The sequence below is a fragment of the Felis catus genome, chromosome B3 (genome assembly GCF_018350175.1).
Source record: "Felis catus isolate Fca126 chromosome B3, F.catus_Fca126_mat1.0, whole genome shotgun sequence".
In the NCBI taxonomy this organism is placed as follows: Eukaryota; Metazoa; Chordata; class Mammalia; order Carnivora; family Felidae; genus Felis; species Felis catus.
In genome coordinates, this window is record NC_058373.1 from 27,796,568 (window position 1) to 27,811,839 (window position 15,272).

The 15,272-nt window shown below is 36.9% G+C and overlaps 1 protein-coding gene across 9 annotated transcripts in view; it reads right to left on the minus strand.

Annotated features, from left to right (window-relative positions):
* HERC2 (HECT and RLD domain containing E3 ubiquitin protein ligase 2) overlaps positions 1–15,272 on the minus strand; it is a 279,601-nt gene that overhangs the window by 53,071 nt on the left and 211,258 nt on the right. For all 9 annotated transcript variants that reach the window (XM_045058960.1, XM_045058959.1, XM_045058962.1 and 6 more), the window contains 5 exons: positions 13,517–13,661; positions 12,575–12,800; positions 5,891–6,062; positions 4,831–5,020; positions 4,150–4,290 (listed from right to left, as the gene is read on the minus strand). In XM_045058960.1, coding sequence (XP_044914895.1) covers positions 4,150–4,290; positions 4,831–5,020; positions 5,891–6,062; positions 12,575–12,800; positions 13,517–13,661 — 874 coding nt within the window. The remainder of the gene's footprint in view (positions 1–4,149; positions 4,291–4,830; positions 5,021–5,890; positions 6,063–12,574; positions 12,801–13,516; positions 13,662–15,272) is intronic.

Sequence of the window (15,272 nt, forward strand, 5' to 3'; positions counted from 1 at the left end):
CTCTAAAATTTCCACCACCATGTACTATGCTTTCAAGACCAATTAACTATTTTACAAAATACTGATAATATCTATGAAAAGGCATGCGTAAACTATAAATAAATGACAATTTATACTGTGACCAAATTCGAATCATAGGTGGACGGCCTGGAATGAAGTCACAACATATACAATTTACCCCTCCCTGATTCATAAGATATGCTTGGGGATTTTCTATCAACTAAATTTGTACTTTTACATGTTTTGCCTACATTCTCTACATAACTCTTTCCTAGAACCTCTAAATTGCTTTAAAGTGACTTGTTGGCTGGCATGTAACACAGTATCCATTATCTCTTGTTCCTTGGGTACTTTGAAAATGAAAATAGATATTCTCCTCTTACTTCTCATTCACAGTATGTCAGTTAGAACATACCACACCTGTCATCATTTACCTCTCCCTCCTCTGTAGCAGGTGAAATGAGCCCCTTATTTGCCTGTGGCAGCCTCTGACCTTGTGAGGATGTCCCATCCAGGACTGCTGCCTCACAGCCTGCTATCCAACACCTAAGAGCCTCTGGGGGTTGTAGTGGGGTGTGACTTATAGAAAGGAACAAGGAGCCATTAGAGGTGGGAAATCCCAGAGCCTTTGAACGTAGAGGGAATGGGAATCACTGAGACCCTGTGCTGAATGGGGGACAACACAGGACCTTCTAGTTCCCCAGGCAGAGTCTGGATCATTAGGGGAAGAACAAGATCCCAGATGTGCCTCTCCTTTTCTCTTCTGCTTTCTGGATCTCAGCAAAACTAGTGCCAACCTTTCCAGAAAAAGAAACGAGGTAAAGGAAGCACAAGCCCCACATAGGAAACTTAAGGGAAATGTGACATACCCAATGTGCAAATTCCACAGACTTAGGCCCTGGACACCATACTTCTCTGTGCTAGGAACACAGTTCCTCCCTTTAAAGAAATGGACCCTGCTCCTACCTCTGCATGGAGACCCAGAGAATCGTTAAGTGTAGTTCATCAGAAATGATGCCATTACAGAATCTCACTCACTGAAGAGCAGCAAAAGCATTCAGTGGAATATATTAACACGTGATTAATACTAACCTAATACTAATATGAAAATTATTTATTTACATTTATATTTTATGTTATTTATTTATTTATGACTCAAACCAAAACTGAAATGATAGGAAGTTAGGGGTATAATCTGGTTAGTGCCTATGTCTCTTAAATAAACTGGTAGGAAAGAAATCCCTCTTCTACCTAAAAGCAAAAATTTTATATAATTCAGGATAATTTCTGCATTAAACCTTCACCATAGGAGATCATGAAGTATGAGAAGCTGAGTCTAGCCACATAATTTATAAATGGCAATCTTTTTATTACCACAGATGGTTAAGAATAATTTCCATAGGACATATTTTTGCCAGTAGTAATAGAATAATAAATCAAGAGTTCCAAATGTAATTGAAAATAATGCATGTTAAGTAGGTGATGGGGATTAAGGAGTACACTTGTTTGATGAGCACTATCATTTATACCTGAAACTAATATTACACTGTTAACTAACTGGAATTTAAGTAAAAACTTAAAAAAAAAAAAAAAGAAAAGAAAAAAGAACGCATGTTTGTCCCCAAAGAAGAAGGGAGAGAGTGTGAGCAGGGTAAGATAGCCAAGCATAGGGAACACCTAAGTGGGGGTGGGGAGGGTGTCCACATGTGGGGGTGGCTGGTGTGACAGAATGGGTCCCTGCTTTGGTAAGCCAGCTTGGGAGGTGAGGGAGAGGTCACAAATCAAGCAGTTGAGCAGAAGTCAAACTGGTTTTGAGTATCAGAAGCTGTGCAGAGAAAAGGGGGTATCCGTTGGGGATGACTTCTGGTTTTGAGTGTCAGGAGCTGTGTGGAGAAAAGGGGGTATCCATGTGGGGCAAGGTGTAGCAGCCAACATGGGAGGCTGGCTACCTAAGAGGAAATAAATAAACTGCCAATAATAGGAATCAGGTTTCTCACTTTCAGAGAAGAGAGTTATAAATACAGAGGGGGAGAAAAGAAGAATGAATCCTGTGTTGGTATTAGAATTGATTGTACTGTTGTGAACCAGTGGTTTTCAAGATATGTAGGTATATAGTTAAATAAATATAAGAATACATATCTATTGTGTGTATATACATACACATTTATTCCCTAGCTCTGTCCACTAAGAATGCTTGAGAACATCAACACCTCAACTTAAATGAGGACATGAAGGCCCAGATCTTGCCTTCTAAATGCAATTCTCCACTGAAAAGAACCAAGACTTCCTAGAGAAACATTTGATTTCTGGGCTGGAGGATAAATCATTTTGTTGAGACTAGAACTGTGTGTTGTGCCAGAAAGCAAGGAAACACGCAAAAAATGATGAGAACAGGTTAAAGGGACACATAAAATTCTACAAAATAGTTAAAGAAGAAGTAACACTAACCCTTCAAACTATTCTAAAAAAGAAACAGTAAAAAAGAACACTGTCCCAATTCATTCCACTAAGGCCAGTATTACTCAAATACACAAACCAGGCAGACATCATAAGAAAACTATAGATTAGTAGTATCCTTTATGAATACCAGCTATAAAAACCCTCAACAAAAGAGCAAATCAATCCAGCAACAAATAAAAGGATTATATACTTTAAATACAGAAAGGGAGAGAGCAAAGATAAATCCTGTGGTTGTTGGACTAAAACTGAAAATGTTTTTGGTTTTTATTCTAAGCTGAAATAGTGGTTTGAACTACTCATGGTTTTGCTGGGGGTTTTCTCATTTACTTATTTTGAGAGAGAGAGAGAGAGAGAGTGTACAAGCACATGCACAAGTGGGGGAGGGGTAGAGAGAGGGAGAGACAGAATCCTAAGCAGGCTCCAAGGTGCAATCACAGAGCCTGACATGGGGATCGATCTCATGAACTGCAAGACCATGACCTGAGCTGAAATCAAGAGTGGAACGCTTAACTGACTGAGCCACCCAGGTACCCCTCATGGTGTTTATTATAAAGATAAGATGCTAAATGAGAAAAAAAAATGCTCAGATGCGTGCATGTTTGCTGAGAAGGTGTAAACCAAGAACATCCGATAGCAGTCAACTTACCAAGTTTCCAGATCTTGTTTCTAAATTCTATGATCTACTAAAAGGAATCAGGGATCGTTGGAGAAATGGGTGATTCCAGAGCAGGGACAGGGCAAATGAAAGATAAGTCCAGAACACACTGTTGTACCAAAAAGTAAGGAAGTGCTCAAAAATTATGGGGACATGTCAGGACAAATGAACCAGCCAAAAAGGTCTCCCAAGGGCCAAGTCTAGGATAATTGGGGTGTCAAATGAGGATAGTAATGTATGTCATTAAGTAGGATCCCATCCTACTTTATATCATCGTAGATAGACAGACAGACAAAGATGAGAAAGGGAGCTTCTCACAGAAGAACAGCAACAATTATATTCCAAAAGGAATGATGAAATCTGAAAAATCATCATGTGACAACACAGTTATAACGAATTCAGCTAGAATCATCAACAGATACTAGAAACTAGTGGGTAAAAATATGATGAGGAACAAGGTACTTACAGGTATTTACAGTCTCAAAGTATCTCCTCATGAATAATTACTAATACACTCTTATTAACTTCTGGTAGAGAAACCGGGCAGATACTCTTAAGTGATAAGAATTAGTATCACTAGTAATGCAGCAAATCAACAATGCACATACCCCAGAGGGGTGCAATGAAAAGAACTCTACATCCTTCGTATGGTGTTTCAGCCAAAAGGAAGGACTAAAGAATGTCCCATATTGAGTACTAAAGAAACAACACACAACCCTGAGATGGGTTCTAAACCCATAAATGACACTATTGGAACAATGAGCAAAGACCTGATTAAGTCTATGGATTAGAAAGTAATCCTGGATCAATGTAATGCCCTGACACTCAGGAAATACACACTAAAGCCTTGAGGATGAAAGGGGATTGTGCCCTACAGCTCCCCCACAATGGTTCAGAAATGCCAACAACTGGAGAACCTAGGTGAATGGTATATGGTAGTATAATGTGTTGTATTTCTATGTACTATTTCTCCAACTTTTGTGTACATTTAAGATTATTTCCAAATAAAATGTTAAAGAAGAAATCCCTTTGACCTCTTTGGTTTTTGTCATAGTTTCTGCAATGATGCTGGCAGCTCCTGGGTCATCCGTCACTGGGATAAATGGTCTAGAAGAAGCTGAGGAAGCAGATGGGGTCACTGCAGAGGGAGTCATGGCATCTTCAGAAGAGATCATCTAGTTTAAAAAGTATACAAGGAAAGGAAAAACTCAGCAACATGGCACACTTCCCACACAATTTCAAAAAGCCTGATCTCAAACCCCTTGGGTCATCTGGAATGTCACAGATGTTATAGAGGTTAGCAAGGAGCATACACCACCAGCTCCAGTGGGGTACAGGGAAACCCTGCAAAGTCAAGCACATTCATATTCCCATGAAAACCTATTAATATTCACAATGGTCACATGAAGATTAAAATGAGCTCACAACTCTTCAAGTTGGGTTTTTCCCCAAAATAGCTTTAAGGTGTCAGAACTGCAGATAAAGGACTATGGATTTGCATTTAGCAACTTTTTAAATGAATAAATCTATTTCTACTTAAGCACTAAAAAGATCCTTTTAAATAAAATATTTTCTAATCCAAGCCAAAAATCACAGAAGTAGGCACAAAAGCACTCTGAATTAGTGGAAGAATGACTTATACTTCTCTAGATACAAAGTAGCTACCATTTCTTTTTGACCTAATGTTGCTTTATTGCTTTTCTATTTATTTTTACCTCTCCTCTCTTTTCTTGCCATGGATTTGGACTCAGTCTGTCTTCAATATCAATAGCCAGTACACATTCCTCTGCATTCACAGGACTGGCCATAGCAGACACATCAGAAGGAGGTGCCGAGGAGGAGAATGAGGGACACTCCACTGGGGCGATCATGCCAGCCGGCATGAGGGCCCCGACCACCGCATCTCTGTCAGGAGAGAAAGCCAGGCCTGTGGTGAACTGCCCTTTACCACTGCAGGACAGAAGAGTCAGGAGCAGGGACAAGCCCTTACTGAATGATGCCTTCATTTTTATAGGATACACATAAAGGAGTTTTGGGAAACTAATGAGCTAATATTCATCAACTAAAAGCTAAAATGTTTACTTAAGATTTATTTATCTGAATGACCACAGTGATGACAGGTGAAAAAATATCAAACATAAAAATCAGACAAGAATAAACCCCTGGATTTCCCTGAGAAATCTTCTAGGCTTATTGTTAGAGGCTGAGGATAATTTTTTATTTACTGAGAGCTGTGTACCAAGGGTGCTTCACACAAAGTTGCAAAGACTAAACATCTTCTCAATGACAGAGTTGGACTTTGGTCTGAAATTAATTTTCCTATGTAATTTATTTCTACTCATCAAGTCCATAACCATGACAGATGGGCAACTTATTCAGACTGAGAAAATAGCAGCAAAATGTTGGAAAGATAGTATTATCAAAACTCTGCCTTATCAAGTGTTTGAGTGAAGCAGATGACCAGTGGTCTTAAACATTACTGCATATTCGTATCAATAGACATCAATATCATTCCTCAAACAGTAATGCTTAGAGTTTACTCACCATAAAGAATAACAAAATGTTTTTAAGTTTGGATTTCTGATTCCTATTTCATTCCCCATTAAAGAAAGCACGAAGATACCATCATTCACTATCTAAGGGTATATGAACTAAAACTCACAGCATTTAAAGATAACACCACAACAGTCTCCTAGACATATGATAAAAAACAAAAATACAGAAACTCAAAGTTTACATAACTACAGGATTTCAAAAGTTAGCCAACAAGCCTACCTGGCATACATGATTTGCAATGCTGTAAGTATATGAGACAAGGCCTGCTGTTTGGCCAGATTCCCATCCAATGACAGAAGAATCTTGGCAAGAGAAGGGCGATTTGGCTTAGAATTATTTGCACCACTGATTTTATTACTGGCAGCAGAAGAATCAGCATCTGAAGGCACACCTGAAAAAGGAAAATAAAGTGTGGGTTCAACTTTAAAGATCAGAGTTTGCTCTATTCCTATTTGACCTTTCAGTTTAGTTATAAAACACACTGTAATCTGCATTTTGTTATTTCAGAGATCAGGTATTAGGTTCATTAATGGTCTCCCAGAGTAAAAACAAAAACAAAAACAACAAACAACCTATTTATCTATACTTCTAAAAACAAGCCATTTTCATCAAAGCTTTGCTATAACTATAAAAAAAATGCAGATTTTTGCTAAATGCATTTATAACATATATATGTGCTATGAAAATACAATAACTGCCTGTATTTACTTACCATTGAAATGCAAAACAAAAAATAATACAAAACAATGGAGAGAAGACAAGATGTTCACCAATAAATAGTCTTACTAGACATATGTTCCGACTCTTCACTGCCCAAAGAGCTCACAGGCCTCAGCCAAGGGAAGGGAACCAGGTGGAGTACAGTGGTCTATGTGCATAAAGGGGGCAGACCTCAGAGTCAGGGAGGCCAATATAGTCAGAGTTTATAGAACAGAAGCAGAGAGGAGAGAGTTGCCCTGATATTGCTCTGGAGTTGTGCAGGTAACCTTACTCACCCCAGCTGAGGATGCAGCAAAAGGTGATGCATGCCTACATGACAGGAAACTTCCCAAAGTCGAAGAAAGAACTACATGAAAGGACTGGAGGCCCAGTGCACCATCTTGAAGAATACAGAGGGATAAGCATAGCACTTGCTCCTGTCAGCCACACAGGAAGACCCCATGATTCACTGGGCACTAAGTAGAGTATTCAGAAGGATCTTGTCTCAGCGGTGGAGAATAACCAGCCCCAGACTAATAAGAGGTCTGAAGCCACTAAACAAATCCAAAACCAAGACCCAAAACGAACAAAATGTTTCAGAGTAACCTAACTGTATCTAAGCTCAGGAAGACTTACAGACATACAAAAATCTCTACCAACATCCAAAGTAAAGTTCACAATGTACAGTATCTAACTAAAAGTTACCAGGTAGGCAGGAAGACAGGAAAATACTACCCAATTCATAAATATTAAGAAAAATCAATGGATCTAAATAACCCAGAACTGACACAAATGTCAGAACCAGCAGACATGGAAATTAAAACACTTATTATACCTATATTATGTATGTTCAAAGGGGGAAATGGAAATATGAAAGATATAAAAACACTCAAATCAAATTTCTAGAAAGGAAACTACAATGTCTGAGATTAAAATAGTTTGGTGACATAATCAGCACATTAGAAAATGAAAACTAGTGAATTTGAAGACATAGCAATGGAAGCTATGCAAAATGAAACTGAGGAGAAAAGAAAGCAAAAAATGAACAGAGCATCAATTACCTATGGGACAATTTCAAGAGACCTAATACATAGAGAACCAGAGTTCCCAAAAGAGGAGAAAGAGAAAGGTACAGAAAAAACAATTTTTTGAAGAAAAAAAAATCTGAAAAATTTCCAGATTTGATGAAAATTATAAACCCAAAAATCCAAGAAGTACAAGCACAAGATCCATGAAGATAACTGTACCAAGACACATTGTAGTCAAATTGCTCAAAACCAGGGGGATAAAGAGAAAGTCTCAAAACTGTGTGAGAAGAAAGACACATTATGTACAGAACAACAAAGATAAGAATAACAGCAAATTCCCAATGAAAACAATGCAAGCTAGAAGACACTGGGTCTTCTTTAAAGAACTAAAAGAAAAAACTGTCAATCTATAATTCTATACCCAGCTAAAATAAATTGCAAAAATGAAGCAAAATAATGACTAGTTCAGACATTAAGAGCTGACAGGAAAAATCCCCAGCACATCTACACCATAAAACATAAAAAAGGAAGTCCTTCAAATAGAAGGAAAATAATGCCAGATGGAAACATGGTTTTCCACAAAGGGATGAAGAACCTTGAAAATGGCAACTACATGAGTAAATATAGAGGCATTCTTCTCTTATTATTTAAAACATTTGAATTGATAACCTAATGTTTAAAGTAAATTAATTTTAGGGCCACCTGGGTGGCTCAGTCAGTTTAAGCGTACAACTTTGGCTCAGGTCATGATCTTGTGGTTAGTGAGTTCAAGTCCTGCTTGACTGTCAAGCTGTGCTGACAGCTCAGAGCCTGGAGCCTGCTTCAGATTCTGTGTCTCCCTCTATCTCTGCCCCTCCCCTGCTCATGCTCTTGTCCCTCTCTCTCTCTCTCTCTCTCTCTCTTAAAAATAAAATAAACATAAGAAGATTTTTTTTAATAAAGAAAATTAATTTTAGATGCTGTGATGTTTACAACCTGCACAGAAATATGACAACAATAGCACAAAGTCTGGGAGGGAAGCAATAGAATATACTGTTATATAACTCATATACTATATGTGAAATAGTGTAACATCTAAAGATAGACTATAATAAGTTAAAGGTGTATAATATACACTCTAAAACAATCAGTAAAATAGCATAGTATGTTAGCACTCCTAGAAAACAAAGGAGAAAAAATATAAAAAATAATTTAATGGAAGGCAAAAAGAAAACAATGAACAGTGAAGACTGATTTAAAAAAAACAGGATGATAGATTTAAAACAAATACATTAATCATATTAAATGTAATTGGACTAAACACCCCCAGTTAGAGGTTGTCAGCACAAATTTTAAAAAGCAAAATTCAACTATATGTTGCCTAAAGGGAAGTTTCTTTTATTTTTTTAAATATTTTGTAATGTTTATTTATTTTGAGAGAGAGAGAAACAGAGCATGAGTGGGGGAGGGGCAGAGAGGGAGACAAAGAATCTGAAGCAGGCTCCAGACTCTAAGCTGTCAGTACAGGGCCCAACATGGGGCTCAAACCCATGAACCATGAGATCATGACCTTAACCAAAGTTGGATGCTTAACTGACTGAGCCACCCAAGCACCCCAAGGAAACTTCTTTTAATATAAAGACACAATACGTTAAAAGGAAAAGGATGAAAAAGATATAGTATGTCACAGTGCATGGAATAGCATGGTTATATACTATACAGCACTGATCAAAGAAAGCTGGAGTGGCTATATTAATATGGGACAAATTAGATTTTAAAAACAAAAAACTTCAAAGCAAAGGGATAAAAAGGGTAACTGACAGAATGATTACAAAGTCAAATAATTAAGGAGAGAAACGTAAATGGCTCCATATGAAAAGCAGGAAGATCCTAAATCAATGACCTAAGCTTCTAATATAAGAAATTAGAACAAATTAAATCAAAAGAAAAAGAAACAAATTAACAAGATTAGAGCACACATCACTAAAACAGAAAACAGAAAAACAATAGAGAAAAATCAAGGAAACTATAAATTTGTTATTTGAAAAAAATTAGTAAAATTGATAAACCTCTAGACAAACTGGAAAGAGAAGATACAGTCACCAATATAAGGAATGAAAGAAATGGCATTACTACAGATTCCACAAATATTAAAAGGAAAATAAGCCAATACTGCCAATAAATTCAACAACTTACATGAAAGGACAACTTCCATCAAAGACATAAATCTTACTGGAAAAGAAAGAGATAACCTTGTATCCCTTAAGGGAATTAAATTTGTGGTTAAAAGAAACCCCACAAAGAAAACATTAGGCCCATATGGCTTCACTAATGAATTCTATTGAAAGAGTACCAATTATACACAAATTTAAAAGGAAAATGAAAAGCAGGGAACATTTACCACTTCATTCTATGAGGTCAGCATTACCCTGACCCTGATACCAAAACCAGACAGAGACATTATTTGAGAAGTACAGACCACTATCTACCACGAACAAAGAGGAAAAGGTTCCTAAAAAAATTTTTTAGCAAACTGAATCTAACAAAGAATAACCCATAAGTCAAAACAAAGTCTAAAAGGGAATTTTTAAAATACATAAAAGTGAATAAGAAAAAACAACATATCAAAATTTGTGAGCTATAGCTAAAAAGCAGTGCTGAAAGGAAAATTTATACTATTAAAAGTTCACATTAGGAAAAATAAAAGGTCTCAAATCAATGATCAAGAAACTAGACAAAAAATAAACATCAAGCATAAAGAAAGAACTAATGAAGATGAGAACAGACAGCTAAAAGCAGACAAACAACAGAAAAATTTTAAAAACCAAAAAGCTGCAAAACCAAGGGGGGTTTATCCCAGATATGGAAGACAGACTCAAACACCTGTATGTGAATATTCATGCAGGTTTTATTTGTAATAGCCTAAAACTAGAAATAATCCAAATGTCCTTCAGTGTGTGAATAGTTAAAACATAGAAGAGTACTCAGTGATAAAAAGGAATGGATTACTGAAACATGCAACAACATGGATGACTCTCCAGAGTACTGTGCTGATGGGAAAGGGCAATGTCAAAATGTAACAACATAATGTGACATGAAAAGAGCTGTAAGTTAAACAGACCCACATGGAACCCCTGATTAATATAAATTGGAAAAGATAAGACTACAGTCAAGCCCCAGTTTCATCTATGTCAGAAAAGGAAACAGCACACAGGAAGGCTCAGGATCTTGCCCCAGTTTATACAGCTAATAAATGGTGAAGCCAGAAGACCACATTTCAGATAATTATAAAAGCCGATGATGCTGGAGACTGAATGTCCCCTCATGAGTGACAGAGGAGAAAAAAATACATTTCTATTAGAATAAAGAAAGATAAAATTGCCTTAAAAAAATCAATTGTATTTCTATATATTAGAAAGTGCCAACTTGAGTATTTCTAGATAATACACAAGGAACAAAAATAATTTTCAAATGTCACTTATAACAGTATGAACAATATAAAATACTCCGGGATAAATACGACAAAGACTTATAAAGTAAAACTATAAAATATTGCTGAGAAAAATTAAAGACCTCAAAAAATGCAAAGAAATGCTACATCCATGGATTGGAAGATTCAATATTACGAAGATGTCTGAACTGATCCATAGTCAATGCAATCAAAATTCCAAGAAGGCTATTTCATAAAAACTGACAAGCTGATTCTAATACTCAAAACAGCATCTGAGAAAGAACAAAGCTAAAGAATTACCACAGCCCAAATGTGGGTCTTTTATAAAGTTATAGTAATCAAAACAATGTGGTATTAGCATCAAAACACAAAAATAAGTCAATAAAACTGAGCATCCAGAAATAGATCCACACATACACAAATGATTTTTGACAAAGGTGCAAAAGACAATTCAATGCAGAAAGAATAGTTTTTTCAATATATGCAACTGAAACAACTGGGTATTCACACACATGCCTCCAAAACAGAATTTCAATGCACATCTCATACAATATATAAAATTTAACTCAAGATCAAGCATAGACCTAAATATCTACAACTAAAGATCTTACATAACACAGGAAATAAATCTTATGACCTTGAGTACACAAAGGTTTTTTTAGATATAACACCCAGAGTATGAACCATTTAAAAAAAATTGGATCAAATAGATTTTATCAAAATTAATAATTTCTGCTCTTTAAAATTGACCTGAAGAGAATGAGAAGATAAGCCATATTTCAAGAAAATATGTGCGAGTCACGTATCTGACAAAAGACTTGGATCCAGAATATATAAAGAACGTTCAAAACTCAATCATAAGAAAACAACCTAGGTTTAACTACAGTAAAGATAGGAATAGACACTACAACAAAACATATATTTGGATAGTAAATAAACATGATGCTTAACATCATTAGTCAGCAGTGAAATGCAAAGTAAAACCACAATGAGATACCACTACGTATCTACACAAATCTAGGCTAAAATTATAAAGACTGACCAAACCAAGTGTAGACAAAAATATGGAGGTGGTATTATTATCACCACAGGTGATAAATAACTAATTACAGTATATCCATAAGTGAAATATTACTCAACAATAAAAAGGAAATAATTACTGATACATGCAACATGGAAGAATCTCAAAATAATTATGCTGAGTGAAAAAAGTGAGATTTGAAAAGTATATACTGTACGATTCCATTTATATAAAACTCTAAAAAATGCAAATCTATATATAGTGTCAGAAGACAAGTCAGGAGTTGTGGGAGGAAGGGAACTTGAGAAGGGGCACAAAAGATATATCTGTGTTCACTTATCTTGACTCAGTGATGCTTTCACAGGCACAAACATGTCAAAGCTCACAGCAATTACACTTTAAATATGTACAGTTTGTTGATTATACCTGAATAGAGCTGTTGAAAATACCAAGTAGCCCAGCACAGTGCTTACATATGTCAAGCAGTTATTATACAGCACTGTCAGAGTGGACCTGATAATATAAGAATCAGCATCAGTACTTCCTTTTAAAATTTTCATACCAGCATGCAAAAATCAGAATACCGTGATTATTTTGTGGTCTTGGTTCAGAATGCAGTTAACACAGTGCTACAACCTCTAATCTGGTGGTCTTATTAAATATTCTATCTAGAATGTTGCTGTACCATACAGAAGGATCTCATACTAAAAACAATTCTGTGTTACCTAAATATGAAGCACCTAAAGGGTCTCTTGCAGTCTGAAAGAGAACAGGCTCGTGGACAGAGGGTGTTGCCACATCAACAGTAGTCCATGCCACACTGTGTGAAGACCCACAAGCCACTCGTGTGATCTTCTGGCCTTCTAAGCCTTGCACAAGTGTGGGCTTTCTATTAACCGTGGTCGTACCATTGCCCTGTTGGCCATGGTCATTATCCCCCCAAGCATAAACCTGTTACAGGGAACAAAAACAGAATTTTTCAACATTTCGAACATTTTCTCTAAAATTACTTCAAAATTCTTTCTAATGACTATCAATAAGTATCTACTTAATATCAATCCAATGAATTCATCTATTTGGCTTTGTTTTAGGAAGCAGGGAGATTCTCCTCTTCAATAAGGTTCAATACTTATTTTTTTCCTTTATTTTGCAAAGAAAAATGATCAAAAACAATATTTTCACTTTTCCAGTAATTCACTTCTTGGCTTTACAGAACTAGAAGGAATAATTAATTTTAAGTCATTTTGTTTTAAAAACAGTGTGCTAATTTGTTGTCATAAATGAATTTTTAAAATATAACATTCATGAGCCTGTCATGGAGGAGTAATACTTGTCATGAATTACTTTATTTCTAAAATGATGTACGTATATCTCTCCATCAGCTATCAAGTTCTAAAGTGAAACACTGCTAACACCTTAGCAGTAGGAGCACCTTCCATGACAATAATCTTTTCTCATTTACAGGTGGATTTTAGAGCAGGAAAACCCACTACTTTGTAATACATGTTAGTCAACAACACTTTACTGGGTGCCCTGCCCATGCTTACAACTGGACAGATACACACAGGAACAAAATGGGCACAGCCCACCCTCCTAGTTCTTCATCATTTCATTTCATTTCATCGTAAGTTACACTTTTGATACAAGGACTTGTCACCTCAGCTTACCTGCCCTGCGTCTGTGACAGCTAGGCAGTGCAGGGCCCCGACGGCCACATGCACAATCTTCTTCCCTCTCAGCCCTTCCACCACCTGCGGCTTCCGCACATGCACATCAGAGCCATGGCCCAACCTGAAGTAATCCCCCTTCCCCCTGCAAGAAAGTCAACAGTGTGCATTTTAATATATGGTTATCATCAGGTAATGTTCCACAGGAAAACACCCATTAAAGCCAACATGTTAACATCAGACTAAGTGCCTAGGGTCTCTGAAATTATGTTATAAAATAGTATATCATTAATTCAAATTAATTCACTAATTCTATAGTAAGATCCTTAACAATATATTGTACAACACTTAAGTTACTGATGTAGATTTTATATAAAGAGTTTGAACACATGACAATTTCAAATGCTTCTTAAAAGTCCTCTCAGTGGCACAAAAACAGACACATAGACCAATGGAATAGAATAGAAACTCCAGAACTAGACCCACAAACATATGGCCAACTCATCTTTGACAAAGCAGGAAAGAACATCCAATGGAAAAAAGACAGTCTCTTTAACAAAAGGTGCTGGGAGAACTGGACAGCAACATGCAGAAGGTTGAAACTAGACCACTTTCTCACACCATTCACAAAAATAAACTCAAAATGGATAAAGGACCTGAATGTGAGACAGGAAACCATCAAAACCTTAGAGGAGAAAGCAGGAAAAGACCTCTCTGACCTCAGCCGTAGCAATCTCTTACTCGACACATCCCCAAAGGCAAGGGAATTAAAAGCAAAAGTGAATTACTGGGACCTTATGAAGATAAAAAGCTTCTGCACAGCAAAGGAAACAACCAACAAAACTAAAAGGCAACCAACGGAATGGGAAAAGATATTCGCAAATGGCATATCGGACAAAGGGCTAGTATCCAAAATCTATAAAGAGCTCACCAAACTCCACACCCAAAAAACAAATAACCCAGTGAAGAAATGGGCAGAAAACATGAATAGAGGCTTCTCTAAAGAAGACATCCGGATGGCCAACAGGCACATGAAAAGATGTTCAGCGTCGCTCCTTATCAGGGAAATACAAATCAAAACCACACTCAGGTATCACCTCACGCTAGTCAGAGTGGCTAAAATGAACAAATCAGGAGACTATAGATGCTGGAGAGGATGTGGAGAAACGGGAACCCTCTTGCACTGTTGGTGGGAATGCAAATTGGTGCAACCGCTCTGGAAAGCAGTGTGGAGGTTCCTCAGAAAATTAAAAATAGATCTACCCTATGACCCAGCAATAGCACTGCTAGGAATTTATCCAAGGGATACAGGAGTACTGATGCATAGGGCCACTTGTACCCCAATGTTTATAGCAGCACTCTCAACAATAGCCAAATTACGGAAAGAGCCTAAATGTCCATCAACTGATGAATGGATAAAGAAATTGTGGTTTATATACACAATGGAATTCTACGTGGCAATGAGAAAAAATGAAATATGGCCTTTTGTAGCAACGTGGATGGAACTGGAGAGTGTGATGCTAAGTGAAATAAGCCATACAGAGAAAGACAGATACCATATGGTTTCACTCTTATGTGGATCCTGAGAAACTTAACAGGAACCCATGGGGGAGGGGAAGGAGAAAAAAAAAAAAAAGAGGTTAGAGTGGGAGAGAGCCAAAGCATAAGAGACTGTTAAAAACTGAGAACAAACTGAGGGTTGATGGGGGTGGGAGGGAGGAGAGGGTGGGTGATGGGTATTGAGGAGGGCACCTTT